The sequence below is a fragment of the Pongo abelii genome, chromosome 20 (genome assembly GCF_028885655.2).
Source record: "Pongo abelii isolate AG06213 chromosome 20, NHGRI_mPonAbe1-v2.0_pri, whole genome shotgun sequence".
Classification (NCBI taxonomy): Eukaryota; Metazoa; Chordata; class Mammalia; order Primates; family Hominidae; genus Pongo; species Pongo abelii.
In genome coordinates this window covers 21,263,079-21,279,444 of record NC_072005.2, presented here as the reverse complement: position 1 = coordinate 21,279,444, position 16,366 = coordinate 21,263,079, and the positions used below count along the sequence as shown (strand labels likewise).

General features: G+C 41.2%; 1 protein-coding gene across 1 annotated transcript in view; it reads right to left on the bottom strand.

The window, feature by feature from the left end:
- The window catches only part of LOC129051918 (zinc finger protein 714-like), a 41,929-nt gene extending 25,783 nt beyond the window's left edge, over nucleotides 1–16,146 (bottom strand). Inside the window, 1 exon segment of the mRNA XM_063720041.1 lies at nucleotides 15,943–16,146. Within this exon segment, the coding sequence (XP_063576111.1) occupies nucleotides 15,943–15,945 (3 nt within the window). The 5' untranslated portion in view covers nucleotides 15,946–16,146.
- Between the last annotated feature and the right edge of the window lie 220 nt (nucleotides 16,147–16,366).

Here is a 16,366-nt window from a genome sequence, read left to right as displayed (position 1 = left end):
AAGGTGAAATGAGAGAGTAAAGAGAATTGGTTCTGACTTATAAGAATAACTGAAATTATCCAATAATTTTTAACACAGAAATATTCTCTAATGTATTCTTACTCTGAGGGCAGAGAATGGCATAAGATCCACAACACCAGTGCATATATAATACTTTTCTGGATGATAAAGAATATAATTAAGGACACAAATGTATACATTTTTGAGTGCTATATCTACATCATAATGAGTTGTGTATATTTTTCAGACAAAAAAAGACATGTTGAGTTAGATGGTACCTCTCAAATTTAAATATGTACAATAAACTGGAGATCCTGTCGTGAAGCTTTTTTTTTTTTTTTCCCCAGAAGATCTGGAATAAAGTCTGAGTTTTTAAAATTCTAACAAGGTCACTAGTAATGCCAGTGTTTTTGACCCCAGAAGACTATTTTGTCAGACATTCAGTAAGTGAAAGAGATTGTGTTTTTCCCAACTTTTCTGGTCTGTAAACAAAGATAAGAGCCTTCATTTTCCAAAGACAGATACTTGCAAAAAACAAACAAAAAAACCTAAGAAAAAAGGGCAGGTGCCAGATTAAATGTGATAGTTTATTAGCTACATAAAGATACTTAATAATAAAGAGAAAAACAATTAACTCTATAGTGAAAAAAAGTCTTTAACCAAGCAAATTATTAACATCAACAACACTAGAATAAATTTTTATGATGTGCTGATGCACACAGAACACAACATCACTGCTGAGATATTGCCCCTCAAAAAGTCAATTACAGACTGAATTTAACCATAAAGAAAAATCAGTTTTATGCAAAGGTCAAGATATCTCCCATGTTCTATAATTTTTAATAATGATTTTAAGTATTCCTTCTTTAGCATCCTAGAAAGCAGGTATCTCTGAATAATTTTCTCCAGAACTTCCTGGGTAATAAATGCCATCCTGAACAGGCCGGGCACGGTGGCTCACACCTGTAATCCCAGCACTTTGGGAGGCCGAGGCGGGCGGATCACGAGGTCAGGAGATCGAGACCATCCTGGCTAACATGGTGAAACCCTGTCTCTACTAAAAATACAAAAAATTAGCCTGGTGTGGTGGTGGGCGCCTGTAGTCCCAGCTACTGGGGAGGCTGAGGCAGGAGAAAAGCGTGAACCTGGGAGGTGGAGCTTGCAGTGAGCCGAGATCTCGCCACTGCACTCCAGCCTGGGCGACAGAGTGAGACTCTGTCTCAAAAAATAAAAAAAAATAAATAAAAAAATAAATAAATGCCATCCTGTTTAAATAAGCATTTTCTTAATCCTGTTCTGCATAGAGCTAATGGAGAACACAGGCGACACCTCAACATTATATGTTCTCCATCTTTACTAAGGACCCCAGCTTTCCCCCAATAGGAATCTTGAGTATCCACATCTTCCCATGTTCAGCAGCCATAAAAGGAACACTTTTAATATGGCAGATCATAAATTCATGGTAGGAATTCTGCATTGCATATAAGAAGCCATGATGTAGAGAAGGCTCTGGTACATAGGATAGAAATATTTTTTAGAGACCCTTGACTATCACAAGAATTTTTAAAAGTACGTGAAACAAAATCACTGGGGAGGGAAAACACAAGTAGAGAAGTAAAGGTTTGCAAGTACTAAACGCATGGCACTCCAGGAGGCAGAGTGGACACAGCTCTTGATCTGAGACATGTTTAGCTGAAAAGAAGCATTTTTCCTCTTTCTCCTCCTCTGGAAATCCTTTTCAGATGAAATTCTCTGGACAAGTAACACCTGCATCTTGAGAAAAGTCCCTTAAAGGCATCAGCACCACCTGCTTACCTACTAGCCTCACACTCACAGACAGAAGGACCAAGACCAAAAAGTCCACTCATCTTTCTCCTTTATAACAGAAGAGATTCAGGAACAATGAGTTGCTCCACGGAAATAAAAATATATGTTCCTCTTTTACTGTCCACAGGTGTCCTCCCCTGCCACAGACACCAACAATTTTTGCTACAGTAATGAAAATATGAAAATATGGGCCACTGCCCTGTCCCTACCAAACCCAAACAGAACAGGTCCTGAAGCCACCCTTTAGTGCAAATGTGGCACTTAACTCTCAGGAATGTATCTTGAAGCCCTCATGCTTGATTCTGGCCTCACCGTAGAGTCACATGAGGCCCTGGAGTTTCACTCTCTTACCACACATATCTACATGTATCATGACGAAGATACCAAAAGCAACTGCAACAAAAGCAAAAATTGACAAATGGGACCTCTTGGGGTGATCAGACTCAACACCAGGTCATGGGGGTGAGAAAGTCCAGTGGAGTCAAAGGACTGAGAAAAAGACAGTTTGAGATATAAAGGTGGGACACCAGGCTGGGCACGGTGACTCACACCTGTAATCCCAGCACTTTGGGAGGCTGAGGCAGGCGGACGATGAGGTCAGGAGATCGAGACCACGGTGAAGCCCCGTCTCTACTAAAAAATACAAAAAAAAAAAAAATTAGCTGGGCGCGGTGGCGGGCGCCTGTAGTCCCAGCTACTCAGGAGGCTGAGGCAGGAGAATGGCGTGAACCTGGGATGCGGAGCTTGCAGTGAGCCGAGATCACACCACTGCACTCCAGCCTGGGTGACAGAGTGAGACTCCGTCTCAAAAAAAAAAAAAAAAAAAAAAAGTGGGACACCAGAGGGCCATCACCATCATGGAGGCTGCGAAGGCCCTGAGCTCTGGGAGCCCACAGTATTTATTGGTAATCCAACAAAGAAACAGGTGGTGAGAACGTGGAGGTCAAAAGAGCAGGCGCATGATCTACAGCTGTGATGGTTTAGCATTTATAAGGAACATGTTCTGCTACTTGAGATAATGGGAATAGGAACCTAGGAAAGCTAGAAGCAAGGAGCCAGCAGGTCTAGACTCATTCCAGAGGACATTATGCAAGCTCTGCCTCAGTTTCCCTCCCAACACCCAGCTTTTTCCCTACAGGGACCTAATTAAAGAACTTCTTCACAGCAAAGGAAACTATCAATGGAGTAAACAGAAACATACCAAATAAACAAAAATATTTGCAAACTATGTTCCTGATAAAGGTTTAATATCCAGAATTCATAAAGAAGTTAAGCAGGTTTACAGAAAAAAAAAAAAAAAACTTCATTAAAAAGTAGGCAAAAAACATGAACAGATGCTTTTCAAAAGAAGACAAACGTGGCTAACAAGCATGTGCAAAAAATGCTCACCACTAATCACTAGAGAAATGCTAAAAACAAAAACCACAATGAGATACCATCTCACACCAATCCGAATGGCTGTTGTTACAAAGTAACAGGCTGGGTGCAGTAACCCCAGCACTTTGGGAGGCCAAGGCAGGCAGATCACTTGAGGTCATGAGTTTGAGAGCAGCCTGGCCAATATGGAGAAATCCCATCTTTACTAAAAATACAAAAATTAGTCAGGCTTGGTGGCGCACATCTGTAGTTCCAGCTACTCTAGAAACTAAGGCATGAGAATCTACTGAATCAAGGAGGTGGAGGTTGCAATGAGCTGAGATCACACCACTGTACTCCAGCCTGGGTGACAGAGTGAGACTCTGTCTCAAAAACCGAAGTCAGTAACATGCTGGTAAGGTTGCAGAGAAAATGGAATGTTTATACACTGCTGGTGGGAGGGTAAATTAGTTCAACCATTGTGAAAAGCAGTGTGGTGATTCCTCACAGAACTGAAAACAGAATTACTGTTTGACCCAGCAACCTCCAAATTGAGTATATACCCAAAGAAATATAAATTATTCTGCCATAAAGACACATGCATATGCATGTTTATTACAACACTGTTTGCAATAACAAAGACATGGGCTGGGTGCAGTGGCTCATGTCAGTAATCCCAGCACTTTGGGAGGCTGAGGCCGGTGGATCACCTGAGGTCAAGAGTTCTAGGCCAGCCTAGCCAATATGGCAAAACACCATCTCTACTAAAAATACAACATTTAGCCAGGTGTGGTTACATGTGCCTGTAGTCCCAGCTACATAGGAGACTGAGGCAGGAGAATCGCTTGAACCCAGGAGACAGAGGTTGCAGTGAGCTGAGATGGTGCCACTGCACTCTAGTCTGGGCAAGAGTGAGACTCTGTCTCAAACAAACAAAAAACAAACGCATGGAACAAATCTAATTGCCTATTAATGTAGACTAGATTAAAATAATAAGGTATGGTCAGGTGAGGTGGTTCACACTTGTAATTCCAGCACTTTGGGAGGCCGAGGCAGGTGGATTACCTTAGCTCAAGAGTTCAAGACCAGCCTGGGCAACATGACAAAACCCCATCTCTACAAACGATAGAAAAAGAAGTTAACTGGGTATGGTGGTGCATGCTTGTAGTCCCAGTTACTTAGGGGGCTGAAGAGGGTGCCTTGAGCCTGGAAGGTTGAGGCTGAAGTGAGCCAAGATTATACCACTGCACTTTAGCCTTTGTGACAGAGTGAAACACTGTCTCCAAATAAATAAATTAATTAAATAAAATAGAAGATCTAATAAAAACAAAGTATGATATATAAACATGATGGAAGATTATGTAGCCAATAAAACAAAACAAAACAAAACAAAAAAAACAAGCTGGGCATGGTGGCTCAGCCTGTAATCCCAGCATTTTGGGAGGCTGAGGCGGGCGGATCACCTGAGGTCAGGAGTTTGAGACCAGCCTGGGCAACATGGTGAAACCCACCTCTACTAAAAATATAAAATTAGCCATGAGTGGTGGTGCATGCCTGTAATCCCAGCTACTCGGGAGGCTGAGGCAAGAGAATTGCTTGAACGCAGGAGGCGAAGGTTGTGGTGAGCTGAGGTGGTGCCATCACACTCCAGCCTGGGCAACAAGAGTGAAAACTCCGTCTCAAAAAATAAATAAGTTAAATAAAAACAAGATTAAGTGATTTGCAAGGCCGGGCATGGTGGCTCACGCCTGTAATCCCAGCACTTTGGGAGGCTGAGGTGGGTGGATCACAAGGTCAGGAGACCGAGACCATCCTGGCTAACACTAAAAATTCTCTACTAAAAATACAAAAAATTAGCTAGGTGTGGTGACGGGCACCTGTAGTCCCAGCTACTCAGGAGGCTGAGGCAGGAGAATCGCTTGAACACGAGAGGCGGAGGTTGCAGTGAGCTGAGATCATGCCACTGCACTCCAGCCTGGGCGACAGAGCAAGACTCTGTCTCAAAATAAAAAAAAAAAAAAAAAAAAAAAAAAAGATTAAGTTATTTGCAGCAACGTAGACGATGCTGGAGACCATTATCCTTAGGAACCTAAAACAGAAACAGAAAACCAAATGCATGTTCTCATTGATAAGAGCTAAATAATAAGAACACATGGACACAAAGAGGAGAACAACAGACACTGAGGTCTAGTTGAGAATAGACAATGAGAGAACAAAAGAAACAGAAAACGTACCTGTTTGGTGTTATGCTTAGTACCTCAGTGACAAAATAATCTACACCAAACTCCCATGACACAATTTTACCTATATAATAAAGCTGCACATGGATCCCTGAACCAAAAAGAAAAGTTGAAAGAAAAAAAAAATCCATGCGTGGGGAAGAATGCAATGTAAGTGGAAGGAGTTGTTTGTTCTACAGATAGTGGCCCAGGTGGGGCTGGACTCTGATTTATTTCTGTGCCCATGCAGGTAGATGAGATTATGAACAGGTGGCCCAGAACTCTAGGTTACTGGGGAAAACAGTTTGCTGCTGCAGATTCACTGTCTAGGGGTTGGAATATGCCAGGAGACTTGACACTTTTGTGGGTTTTTGTCAAGAAACACTAAAATCAACAATGCTGTGGTGAAATTCCTGAGGGTGGTGCCTAGTCCTGGGAGTGGTGTGCGCATGTCAATGTCTAGTGGGCATGTTTGGGAGTGGGTGGGAATCCTGTGGTGGCAGCTGTGGGAAAAGGGGGTCTGTCATCAGAGCTCCTTACCTCTAAGTTTTCATCCTCTCTCACCCTGGGAGGAGGCCTGGGATCCCAGGACAATGGGCAGTGTGAAAGCCTGTGTACAGGAGAGCAGAGCCTCCCATTTCCAGATACCAAGAGTTTTATTCCAGGACAGGCCTCTGTGATATCTTTCTTCCGGCACCAAATCTGTAGAGTTAGCTTAACACCAAGCAATTCTCCAACAGTAACTCAATGTCTAACATTTCAATTCTGACACCACCCAGAGTCAGCACAGACCCTGATTCAGGGCTTAGTCTCACAACATTGCCCTCATTGCAGATGCCAGTCACAAACCCCATAGGCCCATCTATGCTTCTGAGCTACTGTTTAAAAATGGGGGACTCCTACAAACTTCCTCAAGTTCAATAATTAGATCAAGCTACTCACAGAACTCAGCAAAACACTGTAGTTATGTTTACTAGTTTATTACAAAAAGTACAACCCAGGAAAAGTCAAATGGAAGAAATGTACATGACAAAGAAAAGAGGTGGGGAACAATGAAGCACAAACATAATCTAGGTAAATAGATGTGATTAATAAAATCCTTCATCCTTTGTGTTCTCTAGAAAGTTTATGGAAAGAAACACCCTTCCCATTATGACTTAGATGGTGCTCTCTTTTCTTATTTATCACACAGCCAGACACAGACTCTGTCAGAGGCGTATGGAACCAGAGCAACTCCATTTGGAATAGAGGCTGAGTAAAATAAGGCTGAGACCCACTGGGCTGCATTTCCAGATGGTTAGGCATTCTAACTCACAAGATGAGATAGGAGGTCAGCACAAGATACAGGTCATAAAGACCTGGCTGATAACACACGTTGCAGTATAGAAGCTGGTTATAAAACCCACCAAAATTAACATGGTGATGAGAGTGACCTATGGTCATCCTCTCTGCTACACTCCCACCAGTGCTATGATAGCTTATAAATGCCATGGCAAAGTCTGGAAGTTATCTTATAGCAGTTTAAAAAGGAAAAGCACAGGCCAGATGCGGTGGCTCACGCCTGTAATCTCAGCACTTCGGGAGGCTGAGGTGGGTGGATCACGAGGTCAACAGATTGAGACCATCCTGGCCAACATGGTGAAACCCTGTCTCTACTAAAAACACAAAAATTAGCTGGGCGTGGTGGCACGTGCATGTAGTCTCAGCTACTCGGGTGGCTGAGGCAGGAGAATCGCTTGAACCCGGGAGGCGGAGGTTGCAGTGAACTGAGATCATGCCACTGCACTCCAGCCTGGCAAAACAGTGCGAACCTGTCTCAAAAAAAAAAAAAAAAAAAAAAAAAAAAAAAAGGAGAGGCATAAATATTCCACCCCTTGTTTAGCATATAATCAAGAAATAACCATAAAAATGTGCAACCATCAGTCCTCAGGACTGCTCTGCCTATGGAGTAGTCACTCTTTTATTGCTTTACTTTCTTAATAAACTTGCTTTCACTTTATGGACCTGCCCTGAAGTCTTTCTTGAGCGAGATCCAAGAACCCTCTCTTGGGGTCTGGATCAGAACTTCTTTCCAGTAACATCTTTCTGGCAACCACAAAGGGACTATACTCTGACCCAAAGGAAAATCATCTGTGTGCACCAACTGGCTGACTTTGGGTGACTGGGGTGCATATACCTGGGTAAACCTCTCAGTAAAATCCAACTCAGCAAGAACTGGTTTGACACTACGGGATATTCATTGCTATTCTCTTTGGATTAATCTGTCTTGCACTCTTTGCTGATGGCTATGGGTGACAGAATTAGGCATCTACAGGACCATGGGACATGGGGATCTTTTTCTTCTCCAAAAAGGAAAACTTAAGTGCTAATGGGACTTCTGGAAAAAATCTTTCCTACCAAGAGGTGGCCACCTCAACTTTTTATTATCACTGCAATGGGCAGGTCTTTCTCTGGCCCCCTGAGCTTTTTGCCTTCCCCACCCTGCCACAGGCAATGCTTTTTCTCTCTTTTCCCTTTCTTATCTTTTCTATTACTCAGAGTAACCATCTTGCCCAGAGGCCTCAAGTTGAAACTCCTGATCAGAGGTTGAATTAATGATGACAGGGCCCAACTGGGGCCAAGTTTAAGAGTTGCGTTTGATATTGGTTGCTAAGCAGAGTAGCTAATGCCTGTGTTGTCACACATATTTTGCTATGGCCAGAATAGAAAAAGATCATTTTCCTTTGTGTTGTGGCTTGGCCCCCAGTGCTGTGGTGCAGCCAGCCACGTCACTAGGGCAACCCAGGGGAAGGGAACCCAGAAGCCTGGCATGCTGGCAAAAGGGTACAAATTTCTTACCAGACTTCTGGCCTCTCTCTATGTAAACTGATGGAATGAATGGTAAAAAAATTACTGTTTATCTCCTATGTAAAGTTCTAATTAATTTGGAGATGCATTTGTGAGGTTAGTCTTAAGCTGTAACAAATCTGTTGTACTCTGTGCTATAAATTTGTCTTTCTGTATGGTTCTGTCATTAAGAGGGGTACCTTAGGATAGAATGCAGACCTAGGACCCTTTAAGGCTGCTGTTCAAGATGGCCCAGAAAAGTGCTCAGTCATGTCCTTGGAAGCTCGACCTTGTGACCACATGACAGTACTTTCTCTTGGTCTCCACCATCACAGTGGTGGCCCAGGTTCAGGGTTCCATTCTCAGCTTAGGGAATGAGTACTTTCTTGTTTGATATTTGGGTGAGCTTTACCATTTGTTGATTCTCTTCCCCTCCAGGAACCATCTTGAATTCTCCTTTTTCAGAACACCTGTGAAGTTACTTTTGGTAAAATTCAAAAGCCAGAGATATTGGCTGTTTGACCTGACTAACGCCTGGTAATAAGAAATTTAAAAGGATTTTTTAAAAGAGCACTATGGTTAAAAGTCAGCTTAATTAAAAGCAGGTATTCAAGCTCTAACAGCCTGGGACTCCTTGGGAAAAACAGAAGAGACACTATAGACCCTGTTTTGGGAAACACCTCTTTTTCCTCATGAAACCCCAGGAATTGGAAGTGAATAGATCCTTCTCAAAATCTAAGTTTATCTTCTGTTTTGCATTGCATTATCTGATGTTTTTTACTTTTGGGGGTATCATGAATTACTTCACATTATAAAAGAACTTTGGCATGTAATAACTGGGCGAGAAATATACTTTTGGAATGGCTAAGGGCAGTTATGGGGAAAAACTCAGCTCTTCACATTTGGATCAGAGAAACATACTCTGGACCACTTAGGAAGTATGGAGGTGTACCCATGTCCCACTGAGAAATAAGACATCCCTTGGGATAAACTGATTCTCTCCTTTTTAGATCCAAGATCTGATGTAAAAATGGGAGCCTTAATTTAGGGGGATCCATTTTGTTGTCCAGCTCTGTTTACTTATTAAGCCATAGAAACTACATGCTTTCCTGGTCGTGGGTTAGTAATCCAATTAAGAAACTGACAAAGAAAAACCTTACAACTACTGAATCTTCTGTCTGTGTGTGTGATATAAAAAAACTCTGATTAATTGGTTTAAAAATAATAAGAGCTTAAATCAAATATTTTGTCAGAAAAGTAAAAAGTGCAATGCCTTTTAGTTCATGTGACAAGTAATCTTTTCAAAATAAAAAGTTTAAAAGATCAATGGGAAAATAAAAATGTCTTCAAAATATAAACCATTTGATCTAAATTATATAGGTCAGATATTAGATTTGCCAAATACTTTAAGGTCATAAATTGGTTCTTTGACTTTTAAAAATTGTTCAATTTACCTACCTTGAAGCCAGTAGATTCTAAGTAAGGCCTTGGGACATATGGAATTAGCCATGTCCCCTAAATATACAAAGGTTATAAAGAAAAGAGATTTCATATAAGAAAAGTTGTTGTATAGTAAATTATTATCCTAAAATAAAATGACTGGTTATTTAAAAAGATGGATGTTTAGGACAAATCAGAGAGTCCAAACATATTATAGATGGTCTGTATAAGTCATGAAATAATTCACTAAAGGAAATTTATGCAAGAAATATTGTACAATTTAAAGGTTACTAGGCCTCTTAAAGACTTCTCAAAATGCCACTATGACTGTTCACTGTACAACTTGCCTGCTTTACAGCTAGGTAAGGCCTGGGACACATCAAGTTAGCCACACCCCCTAACTATTAATACACTGGAGTCAGACCTTATATACACTTGTGTCTGTGTCCTGGACTCCAAGCCTAGTACATAATTAAAATCCCTTACTTACCAAGGGTTTCATCAAAAGTAAAAGTTGCTAAGAGTTAACATTGTAACATGTAACTTTGACTACTAAAAAACAGTTTTACATGCAAGGTATGCAGAGAAAGTGAAATGTGTTTTTGATAAAAGATTATAAGAAGACATGGAAATGTGGACTTTTGCCTGGATTAAAAGGTTAAAGGATTGTTTTAAATTAGAATAAAACTGAAGGTTTAAACAAATTGTGAAAGATGTGCTAAAATTTAATTGCAAAAGAGATTCTGTGTGTGAACATACAAAGTTAAATGGGTATTATTCAGTTTTTCTATAAATTGAACATTGAGATAAAAACAACAGGTTTCTCTGAAAGCACTGATCTACTCTTTAACAACAAGGACTTTGTAAAGAGTTATAAAAGGTTTATAAGAATATTACCTTATGGTCAAATACTAAAATTGGATAGGTTTGTCTATAAAGATTAAGAATTGGGTTTGACATCAATAATACACAAATATAATAGTAAGATTTGGCTCATTTAGTATAAAAAAATCACATAGAAAACACTGTCAAATGTGAAATCATGTTTGACTATTTTTGGACTGTTTTTCTAAATGTTACTGGTATGTGTTCCAAAATTATGAGAAACTCCTGTAATTCTAATGACTAAGTGTATATCATTAATAATCACAATTGTTACATAAAATTATTGTATGCCACAGAGCTAACCAAATTTCCTTGTCAATCATGTTTTTTTTTTTTTTTTTACTGAGACTGCCCTAAGACTTTCCCATCCAGACAATCATCATGTGTTGATCCTCTTCAAAAGATGATTTATAGTTAACTTAAGACTTTGACAGATGTTCTCAAATGCAAGTTTGTTGTAACTTTAGAAACTGTGACATTAGAATAGAGAGAAAACTTTCAGTATTCATGGAGAACTGAAAAGTTCATGACTATCAAACAGAATAGGAATTAACTGAATGGACTGAACTAATAGAAGACTGAAGTTATATTTTTTGACTTTGCATAAAATGTCACTGATCCTTTGTTTTGTTTTTCAGGGTCAAGAAGACTCTGACTAGTTAGGCAAAAATATCATCACCCCTATTCAGCATGAAGTAGTTACAGAAAATGAATCTTCATCCCTGTACAACTCTTAGGATTAAGTGTGCCCCATGTTAAAAAGAAAGGGGAGATGTCAGAGGCATATGGAATCAGAGCAAATCTATTTTGAATAGGGGCTGGGTAAAATAGGGCTGAGACTGACTGGGCTGCATTCCTGGATGGTTAGGCATTCTAAGTAACAGGATAGGATGGAAGGTCAGCACAAGATACAAGTTGTAAAGACCTTGCGGATAAAACAGGTTGCAGTAAAGAAGTCAAATAAAACCCACCAAAACCAAGATGTGACGAGAGTGACCTCTGGTCACCCTCACTGCTACACTCTTACCAGTGTCATAACAGTTTACAAATGCCATGGTAACATCAGAAGTTCCTGTATATGGTCCAAAATTGGGAGGCATAAATAATCCACCCCTTGTTTAGCATATAATCAAGAAATAAGCATAAAAATGGGCAACCAGCAGCCCTCGGCACTGCCCTGCCTATGGAGTAAGCCATTATTTTATTCCTTTACTTTCTTTTTTATTATTATTATACTTTAAGTTTTAGGGTACATGTGCACAATGTGCAGGTTAGTTACATATGTATACATGTGCCATGCTGGTGTGCTGCACCCATTAACTCATCATTTAGCATTAGGTATATCTCCTAAAGCTATCCCTCCCCCCTATTCCTTTACTTTTTAATAAACTTCCTTTTACTTTACTGTGTGGACTCACCCTGAATTTTTTCTTGAGCGAAATCAAGAACCCTGTTGTGGGGCTTGAATTGGGACCTTGTTCTAGTAAGAACTCTGCACATTTTCTTCTTTTTCCCATTAAAAGATTCAGCTGAATTTGTCTTCAGTGGTCTAAATAAAATTTTTCACAGGCCCCAGAACTTTAAACTATTCTCAGTCTGAGTCAATATAAAACCTCTTTCTATGTCTCTTCTAAGAACACGCTGTCTTCACGGTAAAACATTCTCTGATTTAAAATCTGAATTTTCACCCTTCATTTGCCATTCCCCTCCCACCTTCTCTCTAATCTTGCTTGCCGCTCCCTAGGAAAGAAAGCCCTTGTTTGCCTAAACTATGCAATCCTTAAAATTTTTATAGTTGGTACTTTTTCCTGTTGCAATACTCCTTTGGAATTCATTTTCTTTTTTTTTTTTTTTACATAAACCTAACTTTGTTTGATATTCCAAAGCCTAGAAACTGCCTCAAAACAATAACAACTTTATCATCAGTAAGACCCTCTCAGTCCCCTTTCATCTTAACATTTGCCTGTGGGTCCCCAGCTTTCCAGGGCTCTGTCAGCAGAAAGGCTTCTTCCATGGCTGGGGTGAGCAGGCTGGACATCTGTAGGAGAGCATCCCCAGAAATAAACTAGCTGGTCCTTTAATAACCTCCTTTTGTAGGCTCAATATTAGCCTTAGCTCTGAGACACTGGGCTCAAGCTTTAATTTCCATGTTAGAGTTAACTTATTTGGTTTTTGAAACTACGTGTTTGAAAAATCCAGCAAAATTACTCACAGTGTTCATATAAGGGAAGGAAATTTTGAGGTACTTACATTTTATACCTCAATAAGAAAAGCAAAAGTATCTACTCCTTTACGATAATATATCTATTATTGTATTATTTTCATTAAAAATCATGTAGTAAACAATTAGTCATATGGGAACACTTCTAGGTGGTACCAAGTTTCATCTCATAAAATGTAGCATGAAACTCAGAAATCAAGATAACAGGATTTGAACAGAGATATTCACTGTCACAAATTTACCCCACAGATAGAGGAACTGATGTTTTCATGAATCTATGTTTACTCACCAATTATCTACCACATTTTCTTATGGACATGTATTCATTTTCTACAGCCAAAATAGATAGAGATTTTCCCTATTCTTTTCCTCGGTAGCTAGCATTCTAAAAGCTAAGCCTTGAAATTCTGTTTGAATTCACCTAGCCATAAAAAAAAACACACCTGAGAAAACTTTTAAACTCACTCTGGGAAAGAAAAAGGTAAATGAAAATTTTTAACAAATGGAATATATAATTAAGCATTAATTTCTTTTTCTAAAACCCATCTCTTTTATGCCCTTTGTAAATATCTTCCTGCTGGCTGGGCGTGGTGGCTCACACCTGTTATCCCAGCACTTTGGGAGGCCAAGGCAGGCAGATCATCTGAGGTCAGGAGTTTGAGACCAGCCTGGCCAGCTGAGGCAGGAAAATCACTTGAACCCAGGAGGTGGAGGTTGCAGTGAGCCGAGATCATACCACTGCACTCCAGCCTGGGCAACAAGAGTGAAACTGTCTCAAAAAAAAAAAAAAAAAAAAAAAAAAGTTCCTACCTTTCAAGCCCAATATAATGCAACTTACAGCAAAAAAACTGAGGTAAAAATAAGTGAACAAATCTCTTCAAGGTGACAAATCCAGAAGTGGCAGTGATGGTTAAATAACAGATGTGTGTGACTCATGTTTCAAGTCAAGCCATTCAGTCACTTGAGAGTTTCTTCCACCCACTCCTGCTCACTTATGTGCTCACGAAGCACCCATTCAGGAGACACTGCAGTATTTCCCGGTGGCTGCTCCAGAGGCATTTTACTCTGCAAGTTCTTACACCATCTCAGTTAACCTTGCTGATGGCTATGGGTGACAGAATTAGGCATCTACAGGACCATAGGACATGGGGATCTTTTTCTTCTCCAAAAGGGAAAACTTAAGTGCTAACGGAACTGCTGGAAAAAATCCTGACTGCTGGAGTCAGGTTTTTTGTGGTTTTTTTGTTGTTGTTGTTTGATTTTTTTTTCTTTTTTGGTCTTTTGGGACACTATTTTTTCTGTCACAATTTTTTTTCTTTTTAACACCATTTTTTCTTTCACTATATTTATTTCATTATATTTCTGCCCCCTTAGACAATCCAGGAGGCAGATGTTATTTCTGTAAAACACAGTACCAACATCTGATTACCTTTTCAAAATACGAGTACACTAGAAGCTTCCTCTCTGCCCCAGGGATCCACTTGCTCCCTTGAGAGGATACACTCCAGACCTCAGGTCGTCCTATGGAAGAAAATAAACCAGAAGCTGATATTCACTAGGCACTTTAGCTGACATAACCACGGTGGATATCTTGGTTTATCCCCAGACAGTACTGAAACCCACAACCAGAAAAAAACTAAAGGGTGGCTGAGGACACATCACCTCATAGTTTTCAAAGGAATACCTTGACCCAAAAACATTCTGACAAGATCTTTGTACCTAGAGAAGATACAAGGAGAAGAGGCACAGAGAGATTTTACAATACAGTGTCAGGGGATTATTCTTTGCTTTCTTCTCATGGGAAATAGTTACAAACAGGTAACAAACCTTTTTAAAAGCGTCATTTAATGCTTTGTCAAAAAAATAATTAATTAAAATACGGTATAGAAAAGTACACTAAAAGACAAATAGGTGATAACGTGAATTAGGGAGGAAAAGCTGGCATTTGGGAATGCCAGGAGGAACTGGAAATTTAATATCTTACTGCAAGCCAGAGTGAGGCTGGAGATATGGGGGACGGGAGGTTAGATTTAAGACACTGCTTGGGACACAGTTGAAAAATGCACCAGAAAATCAGATCCCCATGGAGTGTGAAAATAATTAAGCGGCGGGAAATTAGACTGAGGTGTCTCTAGACCCTGGATTCCTACTTTTAAAAAAATCTGGCCGGGCGCGGTGGCTCACGCCTGTAATCTCAGCACTTTGGGAGGCCGTGGAGGGCAGATCACCTTAGGTCGGGAGTTTGAGACCAGCCTGACCAACATGCAGAAACCCGTCTCTACTAAAACCACAAAATTAGCCGGGCGTGGTGGCGCATGCCTGTAACCCCAGCTACTTGGGAGGCTGAGGCATTGGATCGCTTGAACCCGGGAGGCAGAGGTTACGGTGAGCCAAGATCGCCCCATTGCACTCCAGCCTGGACAACAAGAGCGAAACTCCGTCTCAAAAAAAAAAAAATCTAACTGAAGTGCATTTTTAGTAAATTGCTACACTGAGAGAAACAAAATTCATCCTTAACCAACTATAAACTGCCAATTAACATCTAATTACATAACCAGGAAATTTTCACCTTTATTTTACAAATTAAGAAACTATGTATCTGAACCTAACCAATTACTGAATTTGGTTTTCTTCATCATGCTGTTTATAAAAGTCTTTACTTCAAGCCCCGCCCATGAACCACAAATTACAAACCACAGCTGGGTGCTCCACAATTTTTGAATCACTCTTTGATTAAATGCTTTAGTGTTTTAACGGTGACTCCCATACATTTTCAACAGAAGAAAAGAGGAACTGGGAACCTCACGGACCAAAGCTCTTCCCATTCATAAACCCGCACCCCGAGTCAGGATTCTTCCCCGGGGACCCTCCAGTGGTCCCTGCACAATCCGGGAGAGTCGCGCCGCTGCGGGTCCAGAGCTGCCCTGAGAGGGCTCCAGGTCAGGGCCCAGTCACCGCTCAGGGAAAAGACAGGACGCCTGGGGTCCCGCAGTCAGCGCAGCCGCCATCTTATGGCTGAAGGGGACTGAGGCCGAGCTGAGCAAGGAGAACTCGGGGCACAGATTGCAGAGTCGACTGCGGGGAGGCCTAAGTCCCGCCACAGCCACTTCCCACCGGTTACAACCCGCCCCTTCCCCTCTCTCGGGATGTCGGACCCCGCACTCTCACCATTTCTAGGCTTCCAGGGGGTCCTGGCGTCTTAGCTGTGGATCTCCCAATACCTGCAGGTCACAGGGCCACAGAGGCTGGGCCTCTGCGAGCAGAGGACACAGGGCAGTGAAGGCGAGACCTGCGGCTCCAGCTGCAACGAGAGACAAAGGCCCCGCCACATCCCCGAAGCCATCCTGTCCGCTCTAGCTGTGGGCCTGATTGGATGGTTCCCAACCCGGCGTCGCTGATTGGATAACGTTTAAAACCCCACCTTCTCGTGCCCTGAGTGACAGAAGATGTGATCAGATGCTGGGCTAAGTGAAGAAAGGGTGACAGCCTAGGCTGCAGCCTTCTGAGGCAGGGCTTCCTCCCAGAGCTGAGCCAGGCCCACCCCAGAGGGAATTTGCCTTTAAACTTGTGTGTAAAGTCATATGCATTTATA